Source organism: Stegostoma tigrinum, chromosome 3, assembly GCF_030684315.1.
Source record: "Stegostoma tigrinum isolate sSteTig4 chromosome 3, sSteTig4.hap1, whole genome shotgun sequence".
Lineage (NCBI taxonomy): Eukaryota > Metazoa > Chordata > Chondrichthyes > Orectolobiformes > Stegostomatidae > Stegostoma > Stegostoma tigrinum.
Genome location: NC_081356.1, coordinates 16463597 through 16483060, shown reverse-complemented (window position 1 = coordinate 16483060; position 19464 = coordinate 16463597). Strand labels below are relative to the sequence as shown.

General features: G+C 42.6%; 1 protein-coding gene across 1 annotated transcript in view; it reads left to right on the top strand.

The window, feature by feature from the left end:
• LOC125450682 (paladin-like) overlaps nucleotides 1-13325 on the top strand; it is a 115355-nt gene extending 102030 nt beyond the window's left edge. Inside the window, exon 20 of the mRNA XM_059645028.1 lies at nucleotides 10965-13325. Within this exon, the coding sequence (XP_059501011.1) occupies nucleotides 10965-11117 (153 nt within the window). The 3' untranslated portion in view covers nucleotides 11118-13325. The remainder of the gene's footprint in view (nucleotides 1-10964) is intronic.
• The last annotated feature ends 6139 nt before the right edge of the window (nucleotides 13326-19464 follow it).

Genomic DNA, 19464 nt, shown 5'->3' with positions numbered 1-19464 from the left:
CACAGATTGCTGCAGTGTTCCAGCAAAGCTCGGTACAAGCTTGAAGAACAACATCTGCACAAGATGTGCGGTCATCTGGACTCAATATCGAGTCCAATAATTTTAGGGCCTGAACTCTCCTATGCCCTAGTCCCCTCTCCCACACACCAGGCCTTGTTATCACATAGCCTGCCATTACAGACTACCCATTGTTAGCCACTAACAATCCCCAGTCAGATTGTTATCCACTCCTTTGTCAATATAACTGCTCTTCTGTCCGTCTGGGCTCTATCCCGACCTAGCGTTTATACTTTATTCCCTTCCCCACCATATGTTTTAGAACATAGAACATAGATCAATACAGCGCAGAACAGGCCCTTCGGCCTTCGATGTTGCGCCGAACTGTGAACTAATCTAAGACCCTCCCCCTACACTATCCCATCATTATCCATTTGCTTATCCAAGGATATGCATATAAACCAACATTTTCCCAGCTACTAAGGATAACGTTTCGGGCCTAGACCCTTCATCAGAGGCCCGAAATGTCAGCTTTTGTGCTCCTGAGATGCTGCTTGGCCTGCTGTGTTCATCCAGCTTCACACTTTGTTATCTTGGATTCTCCAGCATCTGCAGTTCCCATTATCTCTCATTTTCCCAGCTACCATCAGTTCTGAGGAAGAGTGAACGGACTTGAAATATTAACGCTGATTTTTCTTCACAGATGCTGCCAGACCTGCTGAACTTTTCCAGCAGCTTCTGTTTTTGTTGATGATTTACAGCATCTGCAGGTCTTTTGCTTTTTATTTAGGATCAACACTAGCTGGAGGAACCACACCTCATCTTCTGCCTGGGTACCTTACGGCCCTGAGGGCTCAACATTTAAGATTTACAATTTCAGAACATGAATCCTCTCTCGTATGTTAGTTATTCTTCCCTCATGCATGTAGGTCCTGTTTTGTGTGGATTGCTGTCTGCACACCCAATCCATTTTCAACCATTTATACTCCTCATTGACCTCCTTCCTAGCATTTATCTTATCATCTTACTGTCTCTGTCATTTTTTGCCCCGAGACCACCCTCCTGTGCCTTGCTCCGTCTATATTTTATTCATTCTACACCATCATCAGCATAAGTGTCACCCTTTCCACATATTTTCAGTTGAGACGAAGGGTCACTGGACTCAAAAAGACCCATCCAGCACTTTTTGTTTCCGTTTCAGCTTCCAGCATCTGCTGTACTTTGTTCTCATTTAAACATTTTCAAGCATTTGAAGGCTTCACAGCCTTTGCATATGATGCTCCCTCATTGAATACTGATGACATGCATTGCTTTGCTGGGCGTTAGGGAAAGACTAACATGCCTTTAGGCAGAGTTCTAACATGATACGGTGCAAAGGATAGTAAGCCTGTATGGCTTGATTCTTGTAGCTACTGTTGTAATGACATTTGGTCAGATAGTTGATGATATATAGTAGCAATACCTTTTACAAATGTGAGATTCTATTTGCAATGAAGTGTCACCTGGGCTACCTACATACTCTCATATTTAATGCTGTTTCTCTCTTCTGGCATGTACTATGAAGGGTTATTTGTGGCAATGATGTGGAGGTGCTGGTTTTGGACTGGGGTGGACAAGGTCAGAAATGACTCTCCACCAGGTTATAATCCAACAACTTTATTTGAAAACACAAGCTTTCATAGCGCTGCTCCTTCATCAGGCGAAGTGAGAAAGGAGTGCACAGAATTTATAAATAATAGTTCAAAGGGTCACACAACTGATGAAGATGTTTTAAACAAACCCAAGATGCTGTTAAATCTTTAAGCAGTTAGAAGGTTTTAATTGATTAATATGTAAATGTGAATCCCCAAATTTCTTTCAAGTCACTGCCCTGAGAGAACTAAAGGTTTTATCAGTGTAAAGAAGAGGTGACATTTTAGGTCAGACATTGCATGTTAGGTGTGAGGCCTTGTTTAGAATCTGTTTGTGTTTTGGTTTGGAGTCAGACTGGTTTTATTCCTAAAGTAGGAATTTATAAAATGCCATATTGACTGACTGTCTATAAACTTTTTGAGCATAATAGAATATATTTGTAGCTGGTAGTGTTTGACCTGGTCCACAGCTGGACTTTAAATATGATGTGGAGGTGGGAATCCCAGAAGATCATAACAGGTCTAAATACTGCTGGCGAGCACATAGTAGTTAAGGACAGCAGATGGAGTGCGTACGTAATGGAGAATTATGAAAGATACTTTGATGGGGTTGTACTACAAACCTCCTAATAGCTACCAGGAGAGAGAGGAATAAATATGTGGACAGATTTTGGAACAATGTAAAAATAACAGGGTTATCCCAGTGGGTGATTTAACTTCCCCTATATTGACTGGGACTACTTCACTGTCAGGGGCTTGGATGGGGGCGTGTGTGGCGGTGGTGTGGGACTGCTTTTAGGTGGGTGCTTCTTGAAGCATTATGTCAGTAATCTAATTATGGACAGGGCCATTCCAGACCTGGTACTGGGGACTCAGTCTGGCCAGGTGATTGAAGTTTCACTGCAAGAGCATTTTGGGGACGGCGATCACAAATCTGTAAATTTTAACTTACTTATGGATAAGGAGTGTGGAAGTGCTTGAGTTAAAATACTGAACTGGGGAAAGGCTAAGTACCACAGTATTAGGCAGGATCTGGGAATGTAGACTGGGGGCAACTATTTCAGGGTAAATCCACATCTGTCATGTGTGAATCTTTTGAAGGCTTAGAGTTCAGGGTCAGCATGTTCCTGTGAAAAGGTATGATAAGGATGGCAAGGTTTGGGAACCTTGATGAATATTTACTCAAAAAGAAAAAGGAGGCATGCATAAGGTTTAGGAGATTGGAGACAAACAGATCCCTTGAAAAATATAAAGGAAGAAGGAAAAAAACTTTAAAAAGGAGTTGGGAGAACTAAATGGGGCAACAAAATGTCCTTGGAAAACAGAATTAAAGAAAATACCAAGGTTTTTATTTCATGTATAAGGAGCAAGAGGGTAGCTAGAGAAAGGATACGTCCACTCAAGGACGAAAGAAGGAATTTCTGCTTGGAGCTGGAGGAAGTGGGTGAGGTCTTTAGTGAATACCTTGAATTAGGATCGACAAAGGAGAAGGACGGGGTGGATAGTGAGTCTAGAGAGGTGAAATGTTGATCTTCTAGGGCATGTCAATATTAAAAGGAGGTGATGTTGGGTATTTTGAAAAGCATTAAGGTAGACAAGTCCCCCGGGCCTGATTGGATCTATCCCAGTATACTGAAAGAGGTATGGGAAGAAATGCTGGGGCCTTGTGTGAAACATTTGCAACCTCTTCAGTCACAGGAGAGCTCCCAGAGGACTGGAGAATAGCCAATGTTGTTCCTTTGTTTAGGAATGGCAACAGGGATAATCAGAACATTTACAAGCTGGTGGTAGGGAAATTATTAGAGGATTCCTTAGGACATGATTTACTCGCATTTGGAAAATTATGGACTTATTAGTAATGGGCAGCATGGCTTTGTGCAGGGAGGTTGTGTCTTACAAACTTGACTGAAATTTTTGTGGAAGTGACAAAGATGATTGATGAAGTATAGGGCGGTGGATGCTGTCTACATGGACTTTAGGACAGCTTTTGACGGGGGCCCATATGGCAGGCTGATACAGAGGGTGAAGCCACATGGCATCTGTGGTGATCTGGTAAGATGGATAGAGAAATCACTCGGTTATAGAAGACAGGGAGTAGCATTGGATAGGGGCTTTTCTGACCAGAGATCTGTGACCAGTGGTATTCCACAGGGATCAGTTCTGGGACTCCTGTTGTTTGTAATATATATAACTATATTTAAGAAGGTCCAATGCAGGAAGGAAATATCCAGTAAATGACAGAGGCCTAAGATGTATTAATATACAGAGGAATATAGACATACAGGCCCACAGTTCCCTGAAAGTGGATAAAGCACTGAAGATTATGTTCCATCATCAGTCGGGGCATAGAGTATATCTGAAATATTGCATACAGTTCTGGTCACCACACTACCAGAAGAATGTGGGGACTTTGGAAGGGGTACAGAAAAGGTATACCAGGATGGTTTGGAGGATATTAGCTATGAGGAGAGATTGGACAACTTGGTTTATTTCCACTTGATTTGTTGGGCGCTGAGAGACCTGATAGATGTTAATACATTATGAGAGGCATGGATAGAGCTGATAGTCTGAGTGTTTTTCTCCCTGGATAGAAATATCAGTTGTTCGGGGACTTAGCTTCAAGGTTAGAGGAGATATGTAAGGCAAGTTTTTTTCTACATAGAGGGTGGTAAGTGCCTGGAATACGCTGCCAGAAGAGGTCGTAGAAGCAGATACTATTGCAATATTTAAGAGGCATGACAGTTACATTGGAATATAAGGATGGACAGGCTGCATAGAGACAATTTTTTTTAGTTTAGAAAGGCATCATGTGTGGTGTAGGTGGTGGACCCAAGGGACTGTTTCTGTGTTCTGCTGTTCTTTGTTGTTTGTTCATATAATTCACCAGAGTTCATAGGGAGAAACCCTCCTTGAAACTCCCCAGAATTGACACTTAGCTAATTCTTGGTTAAACTTAGCCCAAATGGTCATTGAAACATGAACTTTTCTTCTCAAAACACTGAGGCTAAATCAATTGAAAATTTCAAAACCATGATGGATAGATTTTTGTTCAGTAAGTGCATTCAGACTTATGGAACCAAGGCAACCAGATGGAGTTAAAATAGATTTTGGCCATATTATAGCTGAAGGCAAACAAGCTGAAGGGGCCGAATGGCCCAATCCTGTTCCAATGTTACAATGTGCTGCACGCCATTGATATCATACACTAACATAACATCCGGAACTACACTTGCCACAAAAGGAGATGGAATTGTTGCTGGAATAGATTTTATAGCATGGGCAGCACATGTCGAGAAAATGAAAACCAACGTCTTCAGCTCCTGCTATAACTGCAACTTCTCAATGATTTCATCTCCTTCTCTGGCAATTATCTGAGGTTGAACATGATCATTCATAATATTCAAGATGGCTCTGATTTCATAACTCCTCCACCACAAAGATCAGTGGGTGGCACAGTGGCTCAGTGGTTAGCACTGCAGCCTCAAAGCACCAGGGACCCGGGTTTGATTCCACCCCGGGCGACTGTCTGTGCGCAGCTTGCACGTTCTCCCCTTGTCTGCGCGGGTTTCATCTGGGTGCTCCGGTTTCCTCCCACAGTCCAAAGATGTGCAGGCTAGGTGGATCGGCCATGCTAAATTGCCCGAAGTGTTCAGGGGTGTGTGGGTTATAGGGGGATGGGTCTGGGTGGGATGCTTCAAGGGGCAGTGTGGATTTGTTGGGCCGAAGGCCCTGTTTCCACATTGTAGGGAATCTAATCTAATCACCTACCTTCACTTCCATAATATGGCTGTCAAAAATCCCTTCAGCTCAATTGCTGATGAAACCCTCTCCAATTGACAGGGCGACAACAATGCTTTACGGCCTGCATTCCATCATCCAAGGGCGACAACAATGCTTTACGGCCTGCATTCCATCATCCATTCTCAGATAAATTTGAGCTGGACTGGAGTCTTAAATGTAGAATCATTTCAGTGCATTTTTCATGAGGTTTTGAATTATTGGCTGCTATATTTTGGCTGAGATGTGAAACTGAGACTAGGTCTGCCATCTTGGATGGATGTTGAAGATTTTAGGGCACAGCTTGATGTGGAGATACAGAGTTCTCCCACTGTCCTGGTCAATTCATAGATTCCTCGCACTACACTGAATTGCTTCTGTGAATGTTTTTTATGTAAACTTGCCGTGAGCAAATCAGCATCTTCAATTTAACAAATAAAGCAAAGGTGAATAAACATCTCAACAAATTCACAAGCTGTTAAGTAATTTGTGTTCTGAGGCTATGAGATATGCAATATAAATGCAAGTATTCACCCTCCTTTCATTGCTGAGCAGCCTCCATTGCTTACACACTGGTTTACACGACTACCTACCAAGCAAATGCCCTTCAGAAGTACTTCAGAAGGTTAGTTCTTAGTGTGAAATATAGAGGTAATGTGAAATAAACTAATATAGAATTTTCAGCAGACCACACGTTGGCATCATCGTATGTTGCTTCAAATGTGATGAATGCACTCTGATTGAATTTCTTGGAGTCGTGAAGTGACGCCTTGATGTGATATGCTGCACGTGGGTCTGGTTAAAGATTTTGCCACAGCTAGTAGTCACAGCTTATTTTGAAAGAAATTTCACTGTATACAAATCTCAAAGTTCATAGCCATTCCGTGTTGCTTGAAAACACTAGGCCCATGAAGTTCCAGGGGCTGAAGTGTAAGGAGAGAAGGACCATTTAACAGGGGACTGGAAGAACACAGCAGGCCAAGCAACACCTGGAGGAAAGGAGCAGTCAATATTTTGGGCATTACCCTTCTTCAGGACTGGATGTGGGGGTAGGGGAAGCTGCAGGTAAGGACGGGGGGTGGGGAGAGGGGTGGTAGTGGAATAGTGGTGATAGGAGGACACTTGTGGTAGGTACAACCTGGTTGGTCGATGAAAGGGATGAATCTGGTCGGTGACTGGAAGTTAGTTTCAGAAGGTGGAATGGAAGGAAGGAGGTGGGACTGGAGGGGAGGCGGGGGATGGATGGCAAGGTTATATGAAAGTGTAGAACTCAGCGTTGAGTCTTCCGGGCTGTGGGGTGCCCAGGCAGAAGATAAGGTATTGTTCTTCAAATTTATGTTTTGATTCACTGCAGCACTGGAGGAGGCTGAGGACGAACAGGTTGGAGAGGGAAGTGGGACGGGGGAGTTGAAAAACGCAGTGACCAGGAGGTTAGGTCGGCCGTTATGGGCCAGGCGGATATGCTCGGTGAAATGGTCATTTAGTCTACGTTTGGTCTTACCGAAGTAGAGAAGACCACATCGGGAGCACCGGATGCACAGACTAAATTGGAGGAGATGCAGGTGAAGTTCCCCTTCACTTGAAGGGCTGTTTAGGGCCCTGGACGGAGGTGAGGGAAGTGGTGTGTGGGCAGGTATTGCATCTTTTACATTTACGCGGAAGGTACTGGGTGGGTTGGAGTGGTTGGTGGGGAGTGTGGCAAAAACTAAGGAGTGGCAAAGGGTGGAGCTGGATGAACACAGCAGGCCAAGCAGCATCTCAGGAGCACAAAAGCTGACGTTTCGGGCCTAGACCCTTCATCATTTGCTCTTCCTCGCTGATGAAGGGTCTAGGCCTGAAATGTCAGCTTTTGTGCTCCTGAGATGCTGCTTGGCCTGCTGTGTTCATCCAGCTCCACACTTTGTTATCTTGGATTCTCCAGCATCTGCAGTTCCCATTATCACAGTGGCAAAGGGAATGGTTCTTGTGGAAGGCAGAGGGGGTTGGGGGTGTGGAAGATGTTCCAGGTGGAGTGGACTAATTGGAGTTGGTGGAAGGGTTTGAGGATGGTACGTTGGATGCGGAGTTTGGTGGGGTGGAAAGTGAGGAAAAGGGGGACTATATCTTTATTATGTTTGGAGGGGAGAGTGGTTAAGAGCCATGGCGTGGGGATTGGAGGAGAGCTTTGCAGGGCTGTCTGGGTGACAGCAGTGGAGAAAGAGCGTTGTTTGAAAAAGGCAGAGATCTGGGATGCTTCTTTCCTCCAGATACAGCCTGACTTGCTTTGCTCTTCCAGCCTCCTGTTTGTCTATCTTGGATTCCAGCTTCTGCAGTTCTTTTTTTGTCTCTAGCCGTTTAGCAGGGGAAATAGTTTAGAATTTACAGGGGACTCCACCTTGTGTACCAGCTGTAATTTTTCTTTTAGGGAGGGGATTTTCCATCTGTGTAGGTACTGTGCTGTCAGAGGCGGACACTAAGGAGGTGGAGAGGGCCTCAAAGCCCATCTGGCGCACAAGCTCCTGGTTTGCAGCAGGGAATTCACCCTCTTTGACAACAGCTCTTCATAGGCCATTAAGTATCACGCATTTTCTCTCTGCTGTTTGTGCATGATTACCCCTATGGACACAAATACAGCCTCTGGAAAGCTGGCCTTGGGAGGGAGGGGTTGCAATGATGTTTGCGAACTGGCGCCAGCCAGCAACTCATATTTTCACATCTGCCTGCCTCCATTTTCATTGGTCTTGCCATTGACATTCTTCCATCTCAGTAACGTGATGATGGAATGCAGTAGATTGAATCCATTGACAAATGGGATAGTTTTATATGGTCCAAGATGACAGACTGAGCCTCAGTTTAACATGCCCAGCCAAAATATGGTGCAATTCAAAAAATCTTTGCGAAAACTGAAACTATCTCAACTGTGATCAAGTTTGCAGATGGCCGAAGTGACCAGTCTGAGAGAGACTGGATCTGCCACAATTGCTGTATATGAGTCGCTCATTGTATGAGATTGTGGGTTTGTTGGTGGAATGGTGCTGGCAAGTCAACATGCCAACTGAAGGCACAAGCTTTCAGTCTTGTGCAGCTCTATACCCCGGATTGAGAGGTTGGTGAAAACTCTACCCCTGTTTCATGATACAAATGTGGGAAGAATAATTCACGTGTATACATTGACTTTTGATTCCTTGTCCCATTCCTTTATATTGTGGTCACTGTTCTCATAGAGGCAAAAAAAAGTCGTTATGGACACAGCGACATCCCACATACCATCTTGAGATAAGCCATCTGCTTAGGGCGGCACGGTGGCTCAGTGGTTAGCACTGCAGCCTCACAGCACCAGGGACCCAGGTTCGATTCCAGCCTCGGGTAACTGTCTGTGCGGAGTTTGCACATTCTCCTCGTGTCTGCGTGGGTTTCCTCTGGGTGCCCTGGTTTCCTCCCACAGTCGAAAGATGTGCAGGCTAGGTGGATCGGCCATGCTAAATTGCCCATAGTGTTCGGGGTGTGTGTGTTATAGGGGGATGGATCTGGGTGGGATGGTCCAAGGGACAGTGTGGGCTTGTTGGGCCAAAAGGCCTGTTTCCACACTGTAGGGAATCTAATCTTTGGTAACCACGGTTGGAAGATAAATATTATCCAGGACAAAGAAGAAATTCCTCTGCTTTCTTTTTAATTAATAAGAAAACAAAAACAGTATTGCATTTCTTATGCCCAGCTAAGGAGCAGCGTGTCAATTTAATACCTCACCAAAATGCAACATCCACACCAATGTAGCACTCCCTGAGCTCTGGAGTGGCATCTAATCACACCATTGTCAAACTCAGAGGGGAATGTGAAACTATGGTTCGTGTTAAAATGGAGGAGGAGATCTTTTTGGATGTGATAATCAAGACATTATAGAGATCACTAAAAATGCACGCTCTGAATCTTTAAGAAATCTGGTCTGATTACTTTCTTGGCAGAAAACAAATCTGTTCAACACTGCTCATTTATGATCAAGCCTGATTTCAGACAGTCTGCTTTCAGCAAAATTTACCCTGGCAACTAGTGAAAGAGAGGCTGGGTGGGTTTTCACTGCTAAAGTAAAGAAACATATTTTGCCGTCTAATTTTTCCTGGGTTTAGACAACTATTTCAGTCGCAGTTTATTTGCACTGCTGTATATCACTTTCATCTGTGACAAAGGACACTTATGTACAGAGCAGCAGTCCTCCTAGAAACATCAAGCAATGGGAACTCAATTCATACTTTCAGGGCCTCTTTGGCATTAAGTATTGGTCTTGTACAAACTCTGAAGACCAGCTAGAAATGTCATTGTAGCTAAAAAAGGATTAGTGTCCATGATTTGCACATATGGAAATATGTTCCATTTCATTCTTTGTTTTTTAACTTTGAATATTTTCCCAGACTAGTAATGGAATACAGTAGTTCAGTGACTCAGAAAACCTGTCATGTTTTTTGTTTCGCTGGGTTGTCAGTTGGTATTTATATAACGTCAAGACTGTTTGCAAAAAAAAAGCTCTAAAAATGTCATTGCAGGTTGGAGCTCATTATTTTTTGACTTGGAAAACATTGTATAAATTTCATCGTTTGTGAAAACCACTGATGCTTCAGTTTTAATTGATATGTGCAGTCCTAATACGTGAAATCAGATCACTCGTACCAGAGACATCCCTAGAGACGGGATACATTGTGTTAAATTGAAATAAATTAAACATATAGGGGAGACGTCAGAGGTAGGTTGTTTACATAAAGAGTGGTAGGAGCGTGGAATGCATTGCCAGAGAGAGTAGTGGAGTTGGCCTCATTAGGGGCATTTAAGCGGCTATTAGATCGACATTTGGATGATAGTATAAGGTAGGAGTGGAAATTTGACAGACCTTGGGTTTAGGGTAAAAGTTCGGCACAACATTATGGGCTGAAGGGCCTGTACTGTGCTGTACTGTTCTATGTTCTATTAATTTAAACTATATTCCATGAAATTAAACAGAAAATTGGTTTTCCCCAGAAAGTGGCGTTAACATTTTGGAGGTGCCTTCAGGAAAAGAGGGAACCCTAACTCTGAAACAGAAACAGAAATTGTTGGATACGCTCAGCATCTGTGGAGAGAGTGCAGAGTTAATAATTTGAATTCAGTGACCCTTCTCCAGAACTCTGGACTGGAATCGTTAACTCTGCTTTCTCTCCACAGATGCTTCTAGATGTGCAGAGCTTCTCCAGCACCTTCTGCTTTTGTTTCAGATTTTCAGTATCCACAGTTTTTTGCTTTATTTTAGCCTTGCCTAAAGCTTCTCTTTCCACTTAGTCAACCCCAGAGCCACAGCACAGGCCAATGACTCAGTTGAGGTCACTACTGGGGAATCACTTCAAAGACTTAAGAGTTTTCCTTTAAGGGTGCAGTGTGGCTGAGGTTCTGCTCTGTCCTCCTGGTGAGCTCCTACTTGTTGAGCAAAGACTTTGGCTGCAGTTCACTGTCATTGTTAAACAACACCCTCCCAGGAACATGGACTGCACCCTAAGGAACTGAATCAGACAGAATCATATCCAGTCCCCTTAAATTCCCTTGTCTGTTTTGTTACAGGTGGCTGCTCCAGCAGGAGTCTTTGAAATCCTGGACAAGTTGGGATTTCCAGAGTTTGAGGATCCAGAATTGACCTCCATGTGCAGGATGTGTTACAGGTGGCAACAACAACGAGGTTACAAGGTTCCTTCCTTTGGGCAAATGATTGGATAATTTGGCCCAAGTAAAGTTAGCCTTTTTTTAAATTTAAAGTCATTCAAATATCTGAATCTTTCCACTTTCAGTGTATAAAAAAACTATTGTGTTAAATGCTAGTGGTATAGCAAGAATGAGTGCAGTTGTTAATTCAGGTTAGTGAAGTGAGCATTTTCAAAGGCTGTAGCTTTGCGGTTTCCTTTACATTTGAGCCTAGATGCACCCACCCCATGACTCTTAGCTTACTTTCTTAATCCAGCCCTGTTGCAGTCGGGGGGTTGCTCATAGTTAGTCTGGTACTTAGTTGTATGAGAATCTGGGGATCTGTGTCCTTGCAGTTCAGGAGTCAGTCTTGAAGGTGAAGTGTAAGCAGTCTGGCGCTCACAGGTAACTCAACTAAGGTTCTGTTGAGATATCTGTCAGTGAGTTGTGCAGTGGTCAGCTGGGGCTGGCCTGCCAAGTCAATCTGAGAGAGGGAAGTGGTAGGTGAGGGAGACACTTCAGTCCTCAGGGCTTATCAGGGGGTAATCCACAGACTCCTAGAGATTACTAGGGATGGACTTCGTTGTACTCGGACACTGAGGAAAAGGTGACTATCATGTTCGGAAATTACAAGTAGTAGAGACAGAACTCATAGAAAATAGGACGGAACTGGAAATTCTGGAAGGGGCGGGGAGGAATAGTTTCAATAGGCCATGATAACTCTGATGCGGGGGAGGGTGTATGGCAAACAAAGGCTTAGGAATTTCCAACAGCGTGAGCTCTTCAGGTGAAATGGAGACATTATTAGTCATGCAAATGACCTCAATGGAAATAGGAGAAGGTGAAATTTCATACAGCTGCAAGGACAGCAACACCAAGAACAGCAGAAAGCATGGAGGGTATTTGTAGGTCACATAGGGAGCCTGCAAGTCATTCACACTGAGACAAGCCTTGCCATGTCAGATCAAATGTCATCAATGTAATAACTGCATAAAATGGTGGGCACCACATACAAAATGGCCAGAGGCAGTTACTCTTTTTCCTTTAGGGCTGGAGTAGGATTCTTTGAATTGGAAGAACTTGTTAGGGCAGTTGTAGTAATTATCCTTCACTGATTCTATTAATGCCACCGTCTGGCTCCAGTGTTCACTTCATCGATAGATCATTAATTGACTGTGAATATGCATTAAAATTTATTGCTTCAGCAATCATGACCATTGAATTTTCTTCACTACTCACCTCCTTGTCATGCTAACTATACAGCTGTAATGAGAACCAAGCAGAATCTCAAGTTCTGATTTCATAACCATAGCAAGCATTGGAAGATATTGCAGCTGTCTGTTCACAGACTGGATGAGAAATGTACAAGGATGTGGTTTGTGATGTTTGAGGGTATTTAGGGCAGATGGGGCTGTAATAGTAGCTTACTAGCAGAATTCTACTCCTGCAATATAGCATGAAAACTTTATTTGGTGCATCATATAATTGGGTAAAGTGACGTGCATCAGAGCTCCTCATGGACATCCTTGCGAAGATACTGTGCCATGTTGTGAACATGAGGCTTCTTTGTGATAGATGTGCAGGCTTAGAGTAGTCCCTTCTGTGTCTTCTCCTACATTCCCCACAGATTATTTGCTCATGGATCCCACATGAAGACTGCTGTTGTTGGAGTCATTCTGCTCTTTGGTGCAATTCTGGATGTAGAAGGAGAGAACAATTATAACTTTATCAGCAAGCCCAGCTAGAGCAGTAACTGCAACCCCCAATCCCCTCACCCCAGCAGCTGCCATCCAGCCTCCAAAGAAATTAAGAGCAGCTGAAAATATCTTATGGGGAGAGAGAGGGAGAGACAGAGACAGTAAGAGTGAGAGAGATGAGTACCTGCACCTTCAGGCATCACTGTGGTAACCTCAAGGAGTGAGTAGGAAGCACAAAGGGCCTGTTAGGGTTAGTTATTTGGAGGATTAGATGGGTGAATGCTATTGAGTGGACACAATGCATGCAATAATGAAAGATGTATTCCATCAGCCTTAGTTTGTAGTGTTAGAGTGAGTATGGCTCTGTGAGTGTGAGGTAGCACAGAGAACATGGTCACACATACCCTTGTAGAACACAAAAGATCATTGAACATCTTCCTGAGATAGCAAGAACTGAGGATGCTGGAGTCAGAGACAACCCAGTGTGGAGCTGGAGGAGCACAGCAGGCCAGACAGTATCAGAAGAGCAGGAAAGTTGACATTTCTGGTTGGGACCCTTCTTCAGAAATGGGGGAGGAGTAAGGGAGCTGGGAAATAAATAGAGAGAGGAGGGGTGGGGCTGGGGAAGGTAGGTGGGATGGTGATAAGTGAGGGCAGGTCAGGAGTGGTAGGTATTGGCCAGTGGAATAGGTGGGGTGGATAGGTGGGAGAGAAGATGGATAGGTAATGTCAGGTCAAGGAGGTAGGGATGAGAGGGAAGGTTGGACATGGGATGAGGCCCGGTTGGGAAGATTTTAAACCTGGTGAATTCCATGTTTAGGCCATTAGGCTGTAGGCTCCTGAGGTGGAATATGAGGTGCTGCTCCTCCAGTTTGCCTGCTTCATTTGGGGCACAGCGCCAATCCAGTCTGCAACCTGTGACCAGATTGAACTGCTTTAGTTTGGTAACATCCTGTATGCCCTGTCTTCCGCCCAGCCCATTCACCACTTCTCTAGGCCTCTGTCTGTCAAGCAAAGGGTGACCGTTTTTTTCATCTGGGCTATGTGCTCAGTTTTAACAGTCAGGCCCTACAGTGTGAGGAGCGTTCCTGCCTTACGGTGTGTATGGCAGTATATTGAGCTCTACATGTGGTGCCAGCCTCGTAAAACATGGAAGGTCCTGGCAGTGGTGAATACTTATGCTTTTTCAGACACTTAATTCTCAGAGACACATGCCAAGATCCTGAGTGTGTAATTATTGAGGAGAAAAACATAAGATTGAATTGAAAAAGTCATTTCACACCATGGTGGACCTGGCATCATGAATCTCACTCAACAAAACACCAACTGAAACGTCCCATTTAGCAATTCACAATTTGATATACTGTGACAAAATTGCACCTGTTAACTTGAAGAGCATGCATTATTTTTCAAATAACATTCAGTCAAATGTTCTTCTACACTTAACAGCCAATAGTGGCATTTATATTTTCGCTTTTGGGATTTAACCTTTTATCAAGTCATTACGTTGTAAGCGCGACTTTTTGTCGCAGAAGTATGGACAATTTGAACTAGTTAGCAACACTAGGGAGGAATGTGAGCTTTTCTATGTAAAGTGACCTAGGTTAATGCACTCTGAATTTTTCAATGTAGAAACCTGCTTCGCATTAGGACTAAGGTCCATGTGCTCTAAACTTAATATTGTATAACAAAACACAAGCACGGTTAACGTATGAAAAAAGAACTCAATGTGTTTAGCCAGTAGGTGGTTTAGTTGTGGAAATTTTAAAATCAGCACAAGTCAATATTAGTTTGAAATGTTTAACCCCATGATATTTTTGCGCATTGCTTTCAAGTGAACTGTAGCATTGTATCAAGCTGTGTGTTGTTTCCTGCTTCTACCTCAGCTAGGTTCATGTTATCAAGTTGTATCTTGTCAGGACTACCTGAAGCTAAATGTGAAGCATTCTGGATCCCTTCTACCCGTGGACAGGTTTATAATTGTGAGCCCATTAAGGAATCAGATAAGGAAAGAACATGAATGTAAAAGATTCCATTCAAAGGAGGTCTGAGAGTTCTCCTGACATGGCAAACATTTATCCTTCAAGCCCCAACCCTAAAACCATACCATGACTATTTGTGTAATGATGTGTGAAAATATGTTGCTGCATTTTCTATATCACAATAGCAACTTAATGTTTAAAATAAAAACTTCATTGCTCTTGAAATCCTGAGTTTGAGGTACCTGCTACATTGTTTCATGTCCTACTTTCTTTAAAGTGTGGTTGAGGTAAATCTAGTCACACTCTACTGTTAAATACACAACGCACTGTCATATCATGTAAAATTCTTTTTATACGTGCATGATAACATAAACTTCATTTATTACAGTTGGAGGATCTGCCCCATCATTTGTGTTTCTCTGTTGTGTTATCAAACATTAGAAGGGTATATTCTAGCCTGTGGATGTTTATTTATTTCTCAAGTGCAATAAATTGATTCATGGTTTTGTACTATATCCATGGCATGTGCCTTATGTTTCTGGAAGTAGATCTGAAGTTAAATGTCAAATGATAGCTGTTCCTATCCTGTACTTTCCTGAAATAATATAATGGATTTCTGGCTCTGGTGTACGCTGGATTGCACTGTCAAATAGGTTATCTTATTGTTGTAGAATTTTCTGGTGCTCAAAATAATAGTCAATATTACATTTAATTCATGTTGGGGAAATTTGAAGTGAGCTTCAATCAAACTCAGGCATCTTCTAGAGTTCACTTTATATGGGCTTCCAGTAACCTCATTTAACCTTCTGCACAATTTTTCCTCGATCTATGAAGGTAAATCATAGAATCTCTACAGTGTGGAAGCAGGCCATTCGGCCCATTGAATCCACACTGACCCCCGAAGGGCATCCCACTCAGACACACTTCCCCTAACTTATCCCTGTAACCCTGCATCTTCCATGACTAATCCACCCAGTCTGCACATCCCCAGACATTATGGGCAATTTAGCATGGCCAATTTATCTAACCTGCAAATCTGTGGACTGTGGGAGGAAACTGGAACACCCGGAAGAAATCCAGCAGACACAGGGAAAATGTGCAAATTCCACACAGACAGTCACTGAAGAAAAAGAATTTTCAAAGCACTGAAGCAGTGTAACATTTTTAGTATATATATATGCAGAGTGGGTCAGGAATGGACAGTGAGAGTGACATAGGTAGTCGGGTGATAGTGAGAAAGGAAGATCAGGAAAAATTAGAAATATGTCAAAGCTACAAAGCAATAATTTGGAATACATGAAGCATTCACAACAACATTAATTAATTAATATCACAACTTGAGATTGATAAATTTTATCCAACAGCCATTCTAGGTAATGATTACAAAATAGTCAAGACTGGGAACTAAGTATTCCTGTGCTTAACCTTTAGAAAGAGTATGCAAAATGACAGTGAGGAAGGAATGGCCCTGATAGTAATGGATATAGACAGATTAAAGACAGTGAAGAGAGAAGGACCTTGGTTTAGAAAATCAAGAAATTTACTCAGTTGGAGTGGAGCTAAGAAATAACAAGAAAACACTGGTGTGTTGTTGAAAAGCCGTCTAATTGTAGTTCTGGAGTAGGACAGAGTATACATCTGAAAATTACAGCTAAACTGGTATGTATAATGCAATAATCATGAAAGACTTCAAACTGCATTTAGACTGTCCAGAACAGATTCAGTGTGGAGGATGATTTCCTGGAACACCTGCTAGATCAGTGTGCTGATGAACCATTTCAGGAATAGGTTATTTTGGATCTAGTGCTTTTTGAAGAGAAAGGGTTAATAAACAGCCTGGTAGTAAGGAGCTTATTGAGAAGATTGATCATAATATGAAGGAATCCTATAATGAGTATTAAAGCAAACAGTTTAAACCATAATTATGGGGCTCAGTTTCAAGGAAATCTCTCATTTAAGACAGAAATGATGAGGAATTTCTGCTCCCGGACAAAAGTAATCCAATGAAGTCTGTTGGGAGCAGTTAAAGGTAATATTAATCAAAGAATGATGCTTGCAATATGGCCTGAGGAATAGAGAAAATGCAATATTAGAGCAAAACATTAGTAAGTAGAGAGGAATGCACAAATGACATGAGGCCCGTTAGAGACTTGCAATAAAGTATTCTAATAAAAGAGACTAATAAATGTAAACATGGACCCATTGGAGGCAGAAGCAGGTGAAAACATAATGGAATGAAAGGAAATGAAGTAGCTAATAAATTAATCAAATGTTTAGATAAAGATGTCCACTAAATCAAGACAACTTGGCAGCCCCAAATAATGGAAAGCAGGACCTGATACTCAGATTATTGCATCCGTATCTGGCTATTATCAATGGGACATGACCAGGATGTAGGTAGCCCTACAGATTGCATTACCACTCTTGCTAGCTCCATTTCAGGATTGGGAGGACACCCAGATCCCTCTGCAATGAGAACATGAGAGCATAAGAAATAAAAGCAGGAGAGCCCATCTGGCCTGAGGAGCCTGCTCCACCATTCAATAAAGTCATGACTTATTTTATTCATGGATTCAATTCCACTTACGCACTGGCTCACCTTAATTCTTTTACAGTTCAAAAATCTATTTTTGCTTAAAAAGCATTCAACAGGGTAGCCTCAACTGCTTCACTGTACAGAGAATTCCACAAATTCAAAACCCTTTGGGCAAAGAAGCTGCCATTCAACTCAGTCGTAAATCTGCTTCCCCTTAACTTAAGGCTATGACCCCCAGTTCTACTTTCACTTACCAATGGGAACAACCTCTCTGTTTCTATCTTATCTATTTCCTTCGTAATTTTGTGTTTTTACAATATCCCCCCTCATTCTTCTAAATTCCTGTGAGTCCAGTCCAAGCCTACTTAATCCCTCCTCATAAAGCAACCTTTTCAATTCTGGAATCAACCTTGTGAGCTTCCTCTACCCCACCTTTCTCAAGTAAGAAGACCAAAACCATACACAATAGTCTAGTATGGACTCACCAGCGCACTATACAGCTGAAGCATGATTTCCCTATTTTTAAATTCCATCAGTCTGGCAATGAAGGAGAGTATTCCATTTGCTTCTCAATTACTGACGCTCTGAATTTTCTCTCCATTTGGAAAATAAATTAACTTTCAATTCTTCCAACCAAAAATGGTAGCTTTACACTTAATCTTGTCAAAATCCATCAACCAAATTTTGGTCGATTCATTAAACCTATGGATTAAGCCTTGGTTTGTCAATACTTTATTTCAAATTACTTTTCAACCTATTTTAGTGTCACCTGCAAATTGGGCTGCAATACTTTTGACCCATGCATTCTGTCTGGTTGGGGCCTGAGGACTGAACCCTCTGGTACTCCACAAATTACATCTTGCCGACCAGAAAAAGACCCATTTGTCTTGACTCTCCTGCTTCTGTTGGTTAGCCAATCCTCCATCCAAGCTCAGAAATTATCTCCATGTGATCTTAATAATAACAAATTCGACAATATAAACAAAGACTGTGGAGCTTGGAAAGTAGATAGACAACATGTTAAAAAGAAGTGAATGAAAATGTTAAATGATTTGGTAAACTGTAGAGTCTGAAGACACTTGTGTGCCGATAACTTGTGTTGCTATTTGTACCTAATTTTAAGAAAAGGCCATGCAGTTGCTGTTCCGATTAAGCCTCTTTCTTTGAGTTACTTTCTGTGTTTGAAAAGTCACTGGTTTTGATGACATACATAGAACATAGAACATTACAGCACAGTACAGGCCCTTCGGCCCTCGATGTTGTGCCGACCTGTCATACCGATCTCAAGCCCATCTAACCTACACTATTCCATGTACGTCCATATGCTTATCCAATGACGACTTAAATGTACCTAAAGTTGGCGAATCTACTACCATTGCAGGCAAAGCGTTCCATTCCCTTACTACTCTCTGAGTAAAGAAACTACCTCTGACATCTGTCCTATATCTTTCACCCCTCAATTTAAAGCTATGCCCCCTCGTGCTTGCCGTCACCATCCTAGGAAAAAGGCTCTCCCTATCCACCCTATCTAACCCTCTGATTATTTTATATGTTTCAATTAAGTCACCTCTCAACCTTCTTCTCTCTAATGAAAACAGCCTCAAGTCCCTCAGCCTTTCCTCGTAAGACCTTCCCTCTATACCAGGCAACATCCTAGAAAATCTCTTCAACATCCTTTCCAAAGTTTCCACATCCTTCTTATAATGCGGTGACCAGAACTGTACGCAATACTCCAAGTGCGGCCGCACCAGAGTTTTGTACAGCTTCACCATAACCTCTTGGTTCCGGAAGTCAGTCCCTCTATTAATAAAAGCTAAAACACTGTATGCCTTCCTAACAGCCCTGTCAACCTGGGTGGCAACTTTCAAGGATCTGTGTACATGGACACCGAGATCTCTCTGCTCATCTACACTACTAAGAATCTTACCATTAGCCCAGTACTTTGACTTCTGTTTACTCCTACCAAAGTGCATCACCTCACACTTGTCTGCATTAAACTCCATTTGCCACCTCTCAGCCCAGCTCTGCAGCTTATCTATGTCTCTCTGCAACCTACAGCATCCTTCGTCACTATCCACAACTCCACCGACCTTAGTGTCGTCTGCAAATTTACTAACCCATCCTTCTACGTCCTCATCCAGGTCATTTATACAAATGACAAACAGCAG